This window comes from Drosophila innubila (assembly GCF_004354385.1).
Source record: "Drosophila innubila isolate TH190305 chromosome 2R unlocalized genomic scaffold, UK_Dinn_1.0 1_C_2R, whole genome shotgun sequence".
Lineage (NCBI taxonomy): Eukaryota > Metazoa > Arthropoda > Insecta > Diptera > Drosophilidae > Drosophila > Drosophila innubila.
Window position 1 is genome coordinate 6,431,110 of NW_022995374.1, and position 17,790 is coordinate 6,448,899.

A 17,790-nucleotide genomic window follows, 5' to 3' on the forward strand; every position below is an offset into this window, starting at 1 on the left:
AGCAGCGCAACTAATTGGTAAATGTAAATTTTAAATTTTAAGGTAATACAAATATTAAAATGCAAAAACTTTGCAAAATTAAAACAAAAATTCTGCAAAAACTTAAAAATAGGTCGATATCTTTTAAATTACCAATTTTGACTTTTGATCCAAAATGGTACATGCTGCCAGATCGGAAAATATTGCAAGGTGGCCGCCTTTTCGACCGGGTGGCAAAAATTGTAATAGCAAAACTTAACTGAAAATATATTTAAAATAGCCAGATTTTCGGCCTATAGCAATTTTCAAATATTTCTGATAAGCAGAGCGCTCAATTTAAATTCGACGACTTAAAAAACTATTAAATGTTAAACAAAATCTTTAAATTAATTAGATAATATTAAATTATTTAGGCAGAAACTTTCTCATCCACTCTCTTTAAGTGCTAAGACAGTACCTCTCATCTCATTTACTCTCTCTCCAAAATTTTTTACAATGTAAAAACATGTAGTTTATATAAAAAAGAAAATTCAAATTACTAAACTTAGCATTTTTCAGCTAACTCATTTTAGTTATTTCATACTATTTTAAATTAAAATTAAATATTTATATATTATTCTCTTCAATTTGAACTCTCTCTCCACTTTTCTCTCTAAATATATGCGGCATTCCAACAGCTTTGAACTCCCCTGAGTCCTGATTCATTTACCAACACACACACGAACACACACAAAGACATGAAGTAATGGTTGAGTTTAGTGAATCTTTGAGTCTCATTATTATTTGAATGTAATTATTATTTTTAAATACAATTTTAATCATGTCCCTAACTAGTAGAATGCCCAAACTTGTCAATTGAGGTGATAGTAGTGGTGGTGGTGATGGCGGTGGTGGTTTTCTGTACGCTTTTCACCACAGCGAAACGATGTGAGCTTCTCACGTTGCTATCGAATGAAATCGAGTAAATCGACTAATGCACCCCATAGAACTCGTGGCTTTTAACGGCGCCAAGCAAATCAGTTTACAACGGAAAGCACAAAGCAACGGTCGTGAAAATTGAGCAAAGCTCCGTGAAAAACACTAAGCAAAAAAAAAAAAAATCATAGAAAATTTAACGCAAATTTTCGTGATAGAATTTTTGGAATTTGCGTGTGTGTGTGTTAGTGCAAAGTGCATACAAGAAATTCCAACAAGTTTCTCTCACAGAGCTTGGCAATTGTCAAAGCGCAGGAATAAAGGTTAAATAATAAACGATCTAAAGATATTCCATAATACCGCGCGATTGTGTCCTTTGTGTCTGTGTGAGAAAAAATCCGCCCTTAAAGAAGCTAAGCCAACAAAAAGTTTGGTACGTTTCGAGTTCGCATGGAATTGTCAGGACTTTTATCCTGACGTGTCCTGCGCACATAACAGATTTACACGCGGTCATACGCACACATACACACACACTACCATACACACCCTTACACACCTTTACACACACATACATATACAATAAGGATGCACGTGCTTCATTCGAGTGTTCCGAAATGTTATTTCTGTTGCATTGCGATTCCTTTTCATGTTCCGTTTGACATTTTTCCGGAATTCTCAATTGAAATCTGCATTTTTGTGCATAAACAATTTCTAAATGCAATATCAACAATCAGCGAATATTCTCATGTTAATTATTTGCTCAGTTTGCACGTCGAACGATGCTTTTTTCTGTCATTTTTAAACAGAAAAAAGGCACAAAAAATATGTACAAATGTATATGCCTCAATGGGGCAACAGCACGTGTGTTCTTGAAGCTCAATAATAATAACAATGACAACAATTACAATAAAGAACAACAACAGATTGTGATTTGTTGCAAATTTAAACAGAAATTGGGTATAATATGATGTGATTGATTTTTGCATAACCCATAAACATAAACAGATTTCTTGCTGAGAAATATATCTAAATATATGGATTTTCTTCACAAACTTTTCACGCCTGCTCTGTCTTTCTCCCACTCTCTCTATATCTCTCTCGCTCTGTCTCTTTCTCTCTATCTCTCACTCGCTCGATTGCTCAATTGCTCTCATCTTCCTAGTGTGGTGAAGGGAAATTGCATTGAGGCTGGCAATGGCATTGGCTGGGGGTTGTTCTGCCCAAAAAAGCAAAAACCAACAAGAAAAAAGCTCAGATCCATGCCAACCCCTCCTCATATACGTATCCGTGTCCACGCTAGAAGCAGCAGCATCAACCGCCCAACAGTTGATGCCATGCCAAAAAAAAAAAAAAACAAGAAAGTGAACTTTGTGCTTGGCTGATTGTGTTTTGGCCCTGACAAATGCCAGTTTTCCGCTCCCCCATCTGCTCATGTATCCACCCTCACTATCTTTCTTTCTCTCTCTCTCTCTCTCTCTTCCTCTCTTTATTTGACAATCTCTTGCGAGAGCGAAAGTATATAGAGTATATAGAGAGACCTCCAAATAAGGCACTAGATTTTTGGGCTATTTGAAATAGTGCATCTGTCGACCTGATGAATTGATGTGATTCATGTTGCAATATTTTGTATACCTTTGTTGATTAAGGAATGTCGTGCATATATCAGCTGCTTTATAATGACGCATAATAAAGGTTTTTAAGAGATCGTTTGATGTTTAAACATTATAAACAGCTGAGTTACACCAAACTTTCAATGGGTGGATAGTAAAATAATTATATATTCAAAATTCTTATAAATTAAAAAAGTTACAAACAAGTTAAAAGACACTAACATTTAAGTTATGATACAGTACATAAAAAATAATGAATTAAAATTATAAATTTGGTCCAAAAGCTTCGAAATTTCGTTTAAAAAGTACGTCGAGAAATAAAGTAGATAAACTAAATAAAAAGGTTGTCTTATTTTCAAGATAAAAAAGATTCTAGACTTTGGAGTACAATTTTTTTTTTTTGAGTGCATCAATTAAGATATTTTTTTATACATATTCCATGTTCCAACAATTGGGGGCAAGTTGTTTACATAAGAGCTGAGTTAGTTGTACTCGTATCAGGCCAGGGTTAGGGATGCATAAACAAAGCGAATTGTAATACAAAACCACTGAATGGAGCTGCAAAAGCAGTTAAAGCAGAGCCAAGTGGCTCCAACCAGTCCATTCCAGCCCATTCCAGCCCAATCCATGCCACATTAGCTTCGGACGCAGTTTTGACAAAAACTAACATGGATTTCGAGGAAGCAAGGCGGCGACTTGGCTGAATCAAGGCCAGACCACAGACAGACGGTGGGGGAGTAGAAGTTGCTGATGTACTTGAATTTTCACAGCTCAAATATCCAAAAAAAAAAAAATAAAAAAAATTGATTCGCCGCCATTTTTTCCACGGTCAGTAAAGCAAATGTTTGAAATGTTTTACAAGTTCAAAAGCCAAAAGATTTCTGCCAATGATTCCTGAACCACACTGAATATTGAAAAACATGTTGTAAACGAATTAGAGCATGGCAAATGCCAAAAATGCGGATGTTGTTGACTAAAAATAGATGCAAGAAATTTTGTAAAATTGAAGAGCTGAAAATAAGTACATATTTGCATATATTAATATTTTAAGGGAACTGTTACGAGGGGCAAATTGCCTCACTGGGAATGTTTACAAGTGTATCCACTGTTAGTGTGCTAGGAGCTGGATGGCGGAGGGTTAGGGTGGTGCAACAACAACGATAAATCCAAAAAAGCCATAAAACGTGCAAATCGATTGCATGAATTGAATGCTTTTCATTGGCAGCCAAACTGCATGAATTATGCAGAATAGAACTAAATACATTCCCCGACAGTCTTCTTCCCTATCTTTTATATAGACCGACTACCTCAATTCGCTTATCGATTTGGTCGGCTATCACGCCATATTATACTCTACTCTAGTTAACCCTTTATGTGCCATATATTTTTCTGTGTTTTTGTTTTTTATTTTATATACTTTAAACTTGCTAGAGTTAGAGTCGGCAGCATTAAAGCAGTTCTCCCTCTCTGGCCTTACTTTGCAAGGGGGATGAACTTGATATACCCTGTAACCAGCAGTTGTTCTAAGCAAGGGGTATAGTTTTTATACAGTCTAAGTAAACCCTATATGTACAGCAATTAAACCGACTGACTATAAAAGGTAAAGCTATTAAATTGGAAATGTGACCAAATGGAATAACACAGCTTATTTAGCTTAACTAATAATCTTAGTCATTTCGGAAAAAGCTAATAAGAATATATAAAATTAAGAAAAATATTAGAGAAACTATCTGAATAATAGTTAGAAAAAAATTACAATTAAATGAATATTTTCATATAAATTATAATTGTCGGATTTACAAGTCTTGGGTAGATATTGAAATTGTAAAATTATTCTTAACACACAATATTTACTATCTTACACAACATTTGCTATCTATATATTTTAGATTATTTAAATCTTTATTTTGAGTACATTAGCAATAAACATATTACTATGTATTTATTAATTTTTAATAAAATTGAGTTCGAAATATTTTGTAAAGAAATTTGAATTGTAAAATAAATCAATCTATCCATATATCTATATATACAGATAAATACGTTAAGAAACTTTATGTCGTTATTACACTAATTGAACAAATTTTGACTCTTGAGCCATTTTTAGACGAAATGTTTAATTTTGAGACAAAAATATAGATTAGTTTTTTTCTCCTAAAAAAATGCGGAAAGAAAAATATAGTTTAAAAATACAAAGCTTATATTGACTGTGACACCATTTACTTTTAAATTATTCTTTTCAAGTTATTGTTATAAACAAATAATATTAAGACATATATTCTTAACTAATATTTAATCGATAATTAAGACAGGGTATTTGATAGCAATGCACGCTAAACTCTCACGCTCTTACAGCTTGTTTTCAATAACATTTTGGCACGACGCAATTTCATGTTGTCCTTTATTCGGGGGTTTAAGTTAAAGCGCACCGAAAAAGACACCAATACAAACGCACAAATGGCAAGCTTTTATATTGTCAATGCATGTGTGTGTGTGCGTGTGTGTGTGTGTGTGTGTGTGTGTTCGTCTGCGAGTGTGTATGATATATATAGAAGTAGCGTCGTTTTTGGGCTCGCTTTGGTAGATTTCCATTCATTTAAAATGTATTTTTGTCTAAGGTCGCAGGCAACGTGTTTACCTTGCTCTTGTGAAATTATTGTATGTGCATTGCAATGCGGTTATATAAGAGTTCTAAGAGAGATGGACGAAGAAGTGGGAGATGGGAGTGTTACTTAGCTATCTATTTGAGCGTAACAAGCTGCTACTTAAGTCATAACTCAGCAGGACAAACAATTGGTCTCATTAGCCTTTGTTAGACGCCAACGCATGGCTATTATTATTTAATATCCTACAAAAATGGTTTAAGTATTGTGTTGCAGACCACTTAGCACACACACACACACACGCTTACATCGAGAGGTAGCTGTTGACAGGACCAGGGCCAGGGCCAGACATGTCCTGCAAGAGCAAAAATCAACTGACAGCTTGGGATTTATATATAGAATTGTCGGCAGAAAGGGGCGCCTAGCTAAAAGTGAGCATGGGTCAAATGCCAGGTGCCATGAAGAAAGAACACCAACAACATGAATTGCGACGTAGAAATCAGTGTTAAGCCACAACAACTACAATAGCAACAGCTCAGGACAACACAGGACAAATATTTTCACACACAGTTTTACGTAACATAAATTGGATTGTGTAATCAACAACGCACGAAAGAGAAACAGTGATAGAGATAGATAAAAACAAACCGGAATCAGCAACTTACCGACTAGGTCAAGAGTGCCATTACGGGGTAATGGCGTAAGGGTAGGGGCAGGGGGAGAGAGGAGAAAGGAACAATTCCTGCCGCACAATTGAATTCAACTGCGCTGCGCTTCGAGTCTTTTATTAGTGTCCGGGAATATAATTTCTGGTTGCAGCTTGTGGCTTTTTGCAACTGTCAGTTGATTTTATAACTCAAATAAATATTTACAATTGCACCACCCTCGACCACCTCCATACCATTGCCCTCTTCAAAATACCCCTCATGCTGGAGCATCTACAAAATACGCAGTTGCCGCTAGCCATTTGAAAGGCAGCCAAAGACGTCATAGCGCATTACGTATACGCCAAGTTGGGCGCACTGACAAAGCACCCAAAACACTTAAAAAACCCACAAACCAATACACACACACATACATACATTCTATATACGCCCAGTGCCATCAATGAAATGTCTGCCTTAGCAGGACGCTAAAAAGCTTTTTCAGACAGCTTTTTAGTTTCTTCTCTTTCACTCTTCCGCTCTTTCTGTCACTCTTTCGCTTTTGACATTTTGTGGTGAGTTTCTCTTTCGTTTGTGCATCTGCTGTTTCTTCTTCTTCTGCACAGCTGCTCTCTCCCTATTTTGCTCTCTCTCCCTCACTCTCTTACTGCCTTTCTCTTTCACCCACGCTGTAGTTTCCGCTTGCTGCGAACTTTCGTTGGCGACATTTACTACGTCAGCAGTCGAGACGAGCCTCCAAGTAAATAGCACACCACACGAATACACAGACACGTGTATGTAAACGTGTTTAAATGGTTGTCTTTGTGTGTGTGTGTGTGCTTTTGCTTTCCTGCTTTTCACTCTGACCATTTGCAACGACCTTCTGCAACACTTTTTGGGGGTTTAACACTGTGCAACACGTACAGCAATTAATTATCAAAATAATTGACAACTAGCAGATACCCTGTAGACAGCTCTGACTTGTCTTTTTGTCAACTCAGCTGTTGTTTCCCTTTGCTAACTTTTCTTGGGAAGGTAAAATAGAGTGAATTCAACTAATGCATACCCTATAACTAGCACTAAGAACAGTTTCTTGAACAGCTTTTACATATTTTATGAGATGTGATCAAATTAGCAGAATATGATAATAATAAGCTGTAGTAAAATATAAGCTGTACAAAATAAAACAAATTTTCAAAAATATTGCCAACATTATGTTAAAGGAAATTTTAAATATGTATTGTTTATGAATTTATGTATGTGAAAAATAACTTAAATGTAATTTTTAGTTCAACTAAAAAAAGAATTTCTTCAATGTTTTTCAAAAACTACATTTTTATTTATTTATTTTTATGTGCTTCTTTAAATTTATTTTACAGGGTATACAAATGTCTACATTTAAGCCTCACACATTCTGTTGATTTCAGTTCAGTGACTTTAAAACTATTTCAGTTGCTGCTAAACTGCTTTAGAATGCACATAAGGAAACATACACATTGTGTATAGTGTACATATGTATGTCTGTGTTGCAGTTTAATTAGCTGTGACCTTCTCATTCTCTGCCATGGAAAACTCTTGACATTTAGTAGATTAATAAGAGAGAAGAAATGACTCAGAGAAAGAGACAGAGAGAGTGTGTGGTGCACTTAAATTGTTTGTGGATTGTTTGTGGTAAATGCAAGCTCATAAATATGATAGTTTCGCTCCCCCGTAAACTTAATACGTAAACTTAATGAAATTACAAAAAAAAAAAGAGAAAAAGTTGACAGTAAATAAACAGAGCAAAAAATTTCCATAATGGCCAAACAATTAGGCTACAAATTCAGTTACCTAGCAGGGCACAAACCATCCATCCATCCATCCATCCACCCACACGCAACCAACCACTTGAAAGCCAGCTCAAGGACGTGCCACGAAAATGACTAGCTATAGCATATTTGGCATATATACAGACACATACATTTACACACTCACACACACAAATTTATACACACTCGTGGACTGTTGCTACCTTATTGATCAAACAGTTGGAAGGTTCATCAAATACCTTCAAGCTACATGAATACATAGTACAACAATCTTAGAAATTACCGGAAATAAGATAGACTTTTCAAACATTTTAAACAGAAAATTTTATTACATGGTTTCGAGTTTAATTTTCGCCTAAATTTAAAAAAGTCTGGGCTGTCTAAGAAGTCTATAAATTTAAAATAAAAAATTGTCGATACTCTAACATAATATGTTTAAGAGAAAAATGTATATTATACTATATGTAGGCAATTAGAGAATTTTATGAAATGTAAAAATGAGAATATAATGGGAATCTGAGATGCTCTCTTAATTAATACTGCTTTTTAACTTATTTTAGTTGAAAATTACTAATTTATTGCATACTTTTTGGAAATTTTTTTTAAATCTTATCCAAATTCCATTTCCTTATAATATCCTTGTTTAATTTACGTAAATTTAAATTTCTTAAAAAAATATCATGTTCTTCATACTTGTCCCTTGAAAACTTATGGAAATATTGGAACTCTCATAGCTTTGTCTTTGTATGAATTAAGCACGTCATGTCCTGTGTATTCATGCCGATCGACAATAAACTATCGAAATTTACTACATAACATATGAAGCATGCTAATTCAGTTCTTTATTGCGCTTCACAGTGAAGACGGCACCGTTGCAAGGAAAGGGCAGTTAACTCCCAGCGTTGATGGCTGCCACTAAAATAATTGATGCACCGCGTAACGGCCACGAGATGGCGCCACTGAACACGAGAGCCAGGGGCGATGGCACCCACGGGGTGACCATTGTTTTAACCGCACCTCAACGGAATTCAGTGCAATCGGTGGACATTCCTGGTGAGCCGGATCGTGCCGCCTGGAGTGGCAAGATGCAGTTCTTTCTCAGTATTATTGGATATTCCGTGGGACTGGGAAACATCTGGCGGTTTCCCTACCTTTGCCAACAGAATGGTGGCGGTAAGTAGAACATCCATATATTCCTATAATAATATAGGTACATACATATGTATGTAATCATATCTCAGATAACATGTATTTCTGCGATCAATGCACTTTGTCAGCGCTTGACAACCCGATGACAACTCTTATGGCCCTTTGATCCGTTCCACTACCAAAATACAAACTTAATTCCACTTTCAGTGGCAACTAAAGTCAATAAGCCTTGATAATAACATTAATTAAATTGACTTCAGTGGAAGCTCAGTCCAGTAGCGGATTTGTAAGCAGTAGTATTTTTAGCTGTGGGTTCGCCTAAGATCTTTTAATATTAAATAAATTTAAAGTGGTTGAAAATGCGAAAATACCTACAACTTTAAGCTATTGCTACTTTATGAGTTCTGGTTGACAGAAAAATGTTTGCCTTATACCTCAAATGTCTCTTGTCCGTTGGGCCCATTTCGCGCCAAGTCCGCTCCTGTCTCTCTACTTCAGAAATATTCAATATCATGAGCGCCTGCTATTGCTAATCAACTGGGTTGCTTTGACAATAACATTATGTGATTTAATGTACACTAATTGCATAGCTTACGTTTCGTGAATGAACTGCACTTGTTTGGGGTAGGGTTTGGGTTTTTATTAGGGGATTTACACATTATTTGTGCGCCGGCCGGAAGGGCTTAATTGTGAACCTTGGCCCCGTCGGTGGGCGAGTCACGCCTACCTGCCAAGCAACGCACTTCTACGGAAGACGCATTCCACGCTTCAACCCCCTTTGGATTCTAATTAAATTACAAATGTAATCAAAGATAAATAGACTGTATTAAGAGCTTTGATTTTTAAGATTAATACTCTAAGTATTAATAATATGGTCTTAAAATGTTCTTATTTTAAGAACAAAAAATATCTCAGATGAATGTTCTTGATTTTAGAAGTTGGTCTTTTTTTTTAGTGTAGCCGATTTCCTTCCGGATTGTCAATTTTTTCATTATTTGGCCTCTATTTTCATTCTGCATCAAAATTGGAAAACCTAATTTTTCTACATTTACAGTCCATTTTTTCCATACTCTTCCCTTGGCACATTTCCAAAAACTTTAAAATGTCATAACTTTGTCAAATCTTAACCGATTTCCTTCCGGATTGTAAATTTTTTCATTATTTGGCCTCTATTTTCATTCTGCAACAAAATTGGAAAACCTAATTTTTCTACCTTTACTGTCAATTTCTTCCATATTCTTCCCTTGGCACATTTCCAAAAACTTCAAAATGTGATAACTTTGTCAAATCTTAACCGAAATCTTAATTGATTAGGAACTAGTTAATAGTAAGATAAAATTAGATACATTTTTAATTAAATGAATGGTATTGTTATAGGTGCATTTCTGATACCATTTATGATAATGTTGATACTGGAGGGCATTCCCCTGTTCCTCATCGAGCTGGGCATTGGCCAGCGTATGCGATTGGGTGCGTTGGGTGTGTGGAACACTATCCATCCCTGGTTGGGCGGCATTGGCATTTCCTCGTGTATTGTGACACTATTTGTGGCACTCTACTACAATGTGATCATCACGTGGGTCTTTTACTATCTGTTCAACAGTTTTCGGGTAAGTTTCAACTCGATTTAAATACTCTATATATTTAATAATCCTTTCTATTTAACAGTATCCGCTGCCCTGGTCGAGTTGTCCGCTAAATGGCACCGGCTTTGAGGTGGAGGAGTGTGCCAAATCGTCGGAGACAACATATTTCTGGTATCGCACCACCTTGGATGCGGCACCATCGATGGATGAGCCCGGTGGTCTGAAGTGGTGGATTGTGCTGTGCCTGCTGCTTTCTTGGACTATTGTCTTCTTCATTGTGATGAAGGGCATTCAGAGTTCCGGCAAGGTGGTCTACTTCACCTCCCTCTTCCCGTACATTGTGCTTACCATCTTCTTCATACGGGGAATCACGCTGCGAGGAGCCGGAGCCGGCTTAATGCACATGTATACACCGAAGGTGGAAAAGCTGCTGGAGCCGACCGTTTGGCTGGATGCGGCTACACAGGTGTTTTATTCATTTGGCCTGGCCTTTGGCTCGCTGATTGCGTTTGGCAGCTACAATACGCCCAAGAACAACTGCGTCCGGGACGTGCTGCTGGTTTCCGTATGCAATGCGGTCACCGCCATCTATGCGAGTGTCGTCATCTTTGCCATACTCGGATTCAAGGCCACAGTCAATGTGGATCGCTGTGAGGCCGGGTGAGTTCCCAGTTCTCAGTTCCCAGTTGCGAGCACTGATTGTGACATGGCTTAGGGTTGGGTTCTGTGGGGTCACTGCAAGTTCACCTTCATCATCATCGTCGTCATCATCATCGTCAGCACGCATCAATGGCCATCAGCGCACTGGGTGGGGTCACTTAGACCGTCCCATTCCAATCGCTGACCAGTTGTAACCGGCAGGCGGCGGCTTTGTGTCTATCTTTAGCATCGACTCTATATTAGTTGTTTGTTTGCCCATTGATAGCCCAATCGATACGCTGTCTGTTGTCAATTTGTTTCAATTAATGGGCGCTGCACAGGTTTCTGCAATCCATACCTCTTTCCTCCTCGCGATTCCCAGTATTTCCATTGCCCTCTTTCAACTATTTACAATTGCTCTTGAACTCTTTGTGTTGACCCAATGAGCCAGCCCCAAGTATTGTCCAATGCATAACTGGTTATAAGCGACTTTAACTGACCTATTTTTGCTCTCTTCTGATTTAGCAATATTGAAATTCTGGTGAAGCATGCTCTGCTGCCGTTCAAGAATGCGACTAGTGAGGAATATCAGTCGGCGATGCAGAAGATCAATGGCACCGAATTCAACGCATTGCAGCTTAGTGAATGCAGCCTCAAAAAGGAGCTGGACAATGTAAGTATTTAACGGTGTTATCCCTACTTAAGTTGGGATATTTCATTTAAACGAAATGATCCTTAAATGATCGGTTACTTTTAAAAACATAGTTAACTACATTTTAATGGAGAGTTGGTGATAGTAAATGTTAAAACTTACGATATTTCAATTGAAATGGAATGAATCTTCAAAATAGCCTGGAACTGTTTTTTTTATATTAAATTACAATGTAATAACATATTTTGGATAAAAGAAAAAAAGAAAACTAAAAAAAAATTGATTATTTCTAGTGTTTTATTTTGTTGATTGATTTACACTATCATAACATTCCCATAACATATTAATAACATTCCCATAACATTCTCATAACATACTCATAACATTCTTTCTCTCTCTTCCTTTTAGGCTGCTGAGGGTACTGGCTTGGCCTTCATTGTCTTCACCCAGGCAATTGTCGAGCTGCCCGGAGCACCGTTCTGGGCGGTGCTGTTCTTTACCATGTTGCTATCACTTGGATTGGGATCACAGATCGGAATACTCGAGGGCATGCTGTGCACGTTATTCGACATAGACATCGTGAAGCGGGTTAAGAAACAACATGTCACTGGTGTGGTATGTCTATTCTGCTTTATTGTCGGTTTCATCTTCTGCACAGGTGCCGGCGAGTATTGGCTCAAGATGTTTGACTCTTTTGCCGGTACAATCGGTTTGGTTGTTGTCGCCTTAATGGAAATGATTGCAGTTATATTTGTTTACGGTCACGAACGGTAAGTACTGAAACCCCTAGGAAACTCCTTGAAGATGCAACTCTGACAATCTTATTTGATATCATTTCCAGCTTTACTGAGGATATCTATCAGATGACGGGCTACAGACCCGGCCTTTACTGGCAGCTTACCTGGCGCTACATTGGCCCAGTTATCATGGTGTGCATTTTGATCTCGTCTGTGGTCTTTATGGTCATACGTAATCCTACATACGGTGCCTGGAATGCCGATCTGGTACAGCTCTCGATCGTTCTTGTTCTATATATATTACTAATGCTTTCTTATTTTTTACAGGGTATTGTTGAGCAAAAGAATTATCCCAACTGGGTGATGGGCGTTGCTCTGGCCATGATATTGGCCGGTGTGTTGCCCATGCCCATTGTGTTCCTCATGCGCAGCTTCCAGTGCCTCAAGGTGGATCTGGACATACACCAGGGATCGATACGACGCAATGAGACGACCGCCTCCACCAAGGAAATGATTGACAACGATGATGATGTGAGTTTATTTGGGGCTAATTTCAACTGTTTGGGCGGGATTTATAATCAGTTTAGTGAAGTAATTAGTTGTGTTGTTGTTTGAACTTAAGCTAAGATTCTCTTTTTCCACTCTATAAATGTTACTAATTGTGTCTTCTCTCTCACTCAACGATTCACCCACACATTTACGCTTGTTTCTCTCTGTAACCAATAACAAAAACCAAATGCTTCAAATTCTTAATCAAAATCAATATTCAATTAACATCCATCACGCTCAATGTCTATCAGAATTTGAGTCCGGATATGCCACCGCAAGATTCATTAGCGGCGACACGCTTCACAATTGGAGACTTTGAAGTAAGTTCTATGTTGTCCTGTCATTCCCACTCAGCCACTCAACCACCACCATAACCACCATAAGACAGCTGCTAATCACACAATTCTCAATTCTCTTCTTCCTCTCTCTCTCTCTTTTTTACGTCACACTCATTCATACAGAACTAGAACTAGAACAAAACTAAAACTATAACTAAAAAATGTTTTAATTATCCTAAATACCCGAATCCTAACTTAATATTAAAAGTAAACCCGTTGCATCGCCTGACACCACGCAGTTGAGGACAATGCGAAATTTCACATGCCGTCTGCCTGACTATAGAAATTCCAAAAAAAAGAAAAAGGAAAATTTAAATTAAAATAAAATAAAGATGAAGAAAAATAAATGCTCACACATTATAGAACCGATTTGAACTAAGAAAATCAAACAAGTATTTATAAACAAAACGCACAGCATATTAACTAGCAAAAAAAAAAACAAAACCCAAAATACAATTGCAATGCCATTTAAATGTATCTCGTATCTATCGAATAACTGGAATTCGTATTCATCAGCGCCTTCTTTACAAGAACAAAGAACAAGAATTACAATTATTTACCAGCAATTAGTTTAGTGCAAATGTTTAAAAAACTAACTTGATTACGAAGCTAACTTAAAGTTTAGACCAGGCTCAATGATTAGACTTAGGCTGCAGTCAGACAGATAGACAGACAGGCTAGCAACTCTGGCCTAAAAGACGGTTCAGTAATGCAAAACAAGAAGGTAAAGTAAATTTATGTATATTGATTAGAAAAATATAAATTAAAACATTTATAATTCTGTTCAAATTTCCATCATTTTGATTGTCATTCCCTTTGTTTTTATTGTCTTTGTATTTGTATTGTTGTTAGTTCCTTACAGAAGCTCTTGAGGTATAGCTTTTAATGAGATTACAATAAGTTTTTATACTATCTAAGAGCTGTGTAATTTTAGCTTTTAGTCTTGTTTCTGTTTAATAATAAATATCTACGTATTTTAAGTTATTTTTTTATAGTTGTTGAAATAATATTAATATAATTTGTAATGTGTTTAATTAATTATTATATTGTTTGTACCCACAGGACGATGATGAGGATGATGAGAATGACTTCAGTGGGCCAGCGTTAGGAGGTCATGTGAAGACTCAGAGTGACTTCTCCGACGATGAAGAGGAGGATAAGCCAATGACCATGCGTATGATGATGATGCGTCCAACAACAACAACAACATCAACAACTGGAAAAACAACAGCAACAACAATAAACACAAAAACAAACGCAACAACGCCCCTCAACAAAATGGGCAGCAATCATCTAAATGTGCCAACAAGCAGAAAGCAGAACTACAAAAAGGACGCCTATGATGTGTAGATAGTGTTGCAAGGTCGAAAGGTTGCAAGGTTGCAAGGTTGCAAGGTTGCATGATGGCAAGGGCAAGTAATAGGTATATACAAATAAATATACTTAATACACTATATAAATCAGACGCTTAGTGAAAGCGCAAAACATTTATATAAACTAAAATTAAGTATTTTAAAATAATTTATAATTAAAAAATAACAAATCTTAAAGTTAAGTAAAAGTTTGCAAATGAAAATAACATGATAAAAACGATATATAAAAATTGTTAAAATCACATTTTACAAACACACACACACACACTGTCATACACACACACTCACACTATGTACAATGAGCTACAATTGAACTAAAAACGGGTTTAAGGAAAGTTTGAAAAGGTTTAACTTTATTTTTGTTGCCGTAGCATTTAGTTGAAAAGTGTTTAAGGCTTTAACTGTTAATCACAATTAAAACTGTATTTGTGTATGTTTTAAGCCCTATTTACTTATATATATATATATACTATATATAACCCAGTTGTAAACCTGCCTAGCCGAAAGAACTTTAATTGCAAGACGCTTTGTAGAAACCAAAAGAAACATTTATAACAAACGCATTTCCACGAGTTTAACTCATTATTAGTCTCATTATTTCAAGTTGAACTTATGTATGACACCCAAATATATTCAGTTTAGCTCTATATAAAATAATATATAATATATGTATATGTATTGTATATTTATATATATTAACTATTTTAATAATAATTAGAATGATAAACAAGTTGAAATATTAACAAGAGAAATTCTAGTTCAGTTGTTAACTGCAAACACAAAACAAAAAATATACCAAATTGATTTTAAATAGTACGGAAAAATACACACTTACATAGAATTATATGATAATAAGAAATATAGACAAACAAAATGGAATATGTGATATTCTAAATAATATCCTAAAAATGTAATATTAAGTAAACGTAACATCAACAAATTGAGTTTTCCAACACTGTTTCTGTCACTTGCAGCCACTTGCTTCAATACCTACAATCTTAACATTCTACTCTAGCCACATTTAGTTCAGTTCAGTTTAGTTTCAGTTCTTTTTACACACTCACACACTCAAAGTATTTTCTTATATTCAAAACGAAAAGAAAAAACAAATCTGCTGTGAATAGTTTTAGTGGTTGTAAAGTTCTATTACAAGACGAAAAACATGAGAAGCGTTATGAATAATTGAATAGTTATTAAGCGGCATTAATCTCTGACTAAACTCATCATTCACCTAATTTCACATTAGAATTTTCTATAATCACATAATTAAAATTCGGTTTCCGGAACAGGTTTTAATACAGATATAAACAATTCATACCAAAAACTCGATTGAATTTCCTAAAATCAAAAGAAAATGGAATTTTTTCAAATAAACGGAAAATGTTGAAGACAATAAGACATAAAAAGTACTAATATTAAAAGAAAAGTTGAAAAATTGTATTTCTCGAGAGATTTGAGAACGTAGCTAACGAGCTGACAGTTTCGATAGGCTCAAGTCTATACAGAGTATTTTTTATTTAATTTTTGATGCGATTTTAATAGCAGTATTTTCCTTTCAGTCAGTTGTTTGCTATTAGTTATATATGCTGGTGGTACAGTAATACCTCCCATATGTTCTATTAATGTACCTTCCGAAGACACAGGTTATTGGTGCGAGAGCAAAACCGATAGAGAAAGAGAGTTATAGTTACGATAAATATAGCTAAGTACATAATTAAAATCTGTTGTCACCGACTGGAACTAGCTGAAGAAGAAGAGTGAAACCACAGTTATCCCTCACATCATATCCACGCTATCCAATAAACCAACCGATAACCGATTTGTATAATTTATTTCACCTATTTATGACTTAACATACAAACAAAAAATATAACAATAAATATTGTATATCAAATATTGTCGTAGTGCTTAAGATCAAAGCAAACTATGCGAATAGATGGACTCGTGTAAATTTTGATTGTATTTAACGTAAAGAGAAATTACTTATGTGAAACATTATTATGATATACGCAGGTAATTATAATTAATAAACATATTTCATGAATAGTGCGTTAAGTTGAAGAAGAGCAAAACGAATATCAAGTGTTTTCTTTTTCTACGGAACCGATTTATTTTTGCTTAATGGCTTCAGTAAGAAAACAATTTAAAGTTTTATTTTTTATGCTTTTACCACTTATTAATCCCAAATAAAAGTAATATAATGTATTTTATAAAATTTATTGTTGACATGTTGACCGTTACAGATTCATTTTGAAAACTTCCACAGCGCCCTCTGTTGACACTGCTGATAAAGCGCAATTGGAAGTGAGCTTTAAGCTTTTTTGTGTTGTGTATACGCCGCATGTGCTTTTAGTTGTTTTTATTTACAAACGAGCCCACAAAAGCTTTCAATTGCAATCAACAGATGCCCAACGGACATTTATTTATTGATTACCAATTAAAATATAATACTTGTCAGAAAATTTCAAATGTTGGAAAATTAAATCTATAATCAAACATGGAAATATATTTGGTATTGACAGAGATTAGAAAATTAATAGCGTCTACCACTATACAAAAAATTGTCTAAGACTTTATTATTAAAATTATATAAATGTTTGTCTCATTATTTTCTGCTTATTTTGCATTTAATTATAATGACAATGTTTTGGTGTTTTGACAGACGAATTTGTCGTTAAATTCACATAATTTTTTGTTTTCTGTTTATGTTTCTTCAAATTTCTTTTTATTTTGAAAACGTCAGGATGGAACTTTGCACTGAGAGTAATACTTGGCGAAAGCTGAAACCGTCCTCTACAGATTAGTCTTATCGCTGGGTTCAAGTTTCGCTTGACTGAATAGCGGTGCAAAAATAGCTGTTGATAAAGATCCAAATGGGTTTTATTCTCACACTCACACACAATATCTGTATAATTCTCTCTCTGTCCCTTTCTGGTTTAGTAGGTAATTAATGCAAGTGCAGCATGTGTGAACTTGGTTCCAGTTTACGTAATCATCGAATTTCTAGGGGCAAAGACAAACCATCATAAATGGTTATAGCCATTATAATTTTTGAACCATTATAGAATGCGGTAAACGAAAATATCAATAATAATCGTGTTCGATATTGATCGTTTGATAAGTGTTGAAGAAAATACACAATGCAAGACTAGACTGATACCCTTTACCGTATTTAAAGTGGAAAGATTGAGAGTTAGAGTTCTTAAGC

The 17,790-nt window shown here is 35.6% G+C and overlaps 1 protein-coding gene across 1 annotated transcript; it reads left to right on the plus strand.

The window, feature by feature from the left end:
- The first annotated feature begins 855 nt into the window (after positions 1-855).
- LOC117784598 (sodium-dependent neutral amino acid transporter B(0)AT3) lies at positions 856-16,658 on the plus strand. The gene is made up of 9 exons (XM_034622387.1): positions 856-1,327; positions 8,418-8,732; positions 10,086-10,318; positions 10,377-10,954; positions 11,459-11,606; positions 11,994-12,355; positions 12,427-12,589; positions 12,650-12,853; positions 14,272-16,658. Exons 2-9 carry the CDS (start codon positions 8,465-8,467, stop codon positions 14,557-14,559), a joined length of 2,244 nt encoding a protein of 747 aa, XP_034478278.1. The 5' UTR covers positions 856-1,327; positions 8,418-8,464; the 3' UTR covers positions 14,560-16,658.
- Positions 16,659-17,790: the final 1,132 nt, after the last annotated feature.

What these genes read in the sequence shown, in the direction of transcription:
- LOC117784598 (XM_034622387.1), top strand. Translation starts at nt 8,465, where the DNA reads ATGGCTGCCACTAAAATAATTGATGCACCGCGTAACGGCCACGAGATG. An exon ending in TTGCCAACAGAATGGTGGCG is followed by an intron (nt 8,733 to 10,085) that starts GTAAGTAGAACA and finishes GTATTGTTATAG; the next exon opens with GTGCATTTCTGATACCATTT. An exon ending in TTTGTTTACGGTCACGAACG is followed by an intron (nt 12,356 to 12,426) that starts GTAAGTACTGAA and finishes TATCATTTCCAG; the next exon opens with CTTTACTGAGGATATCTATC.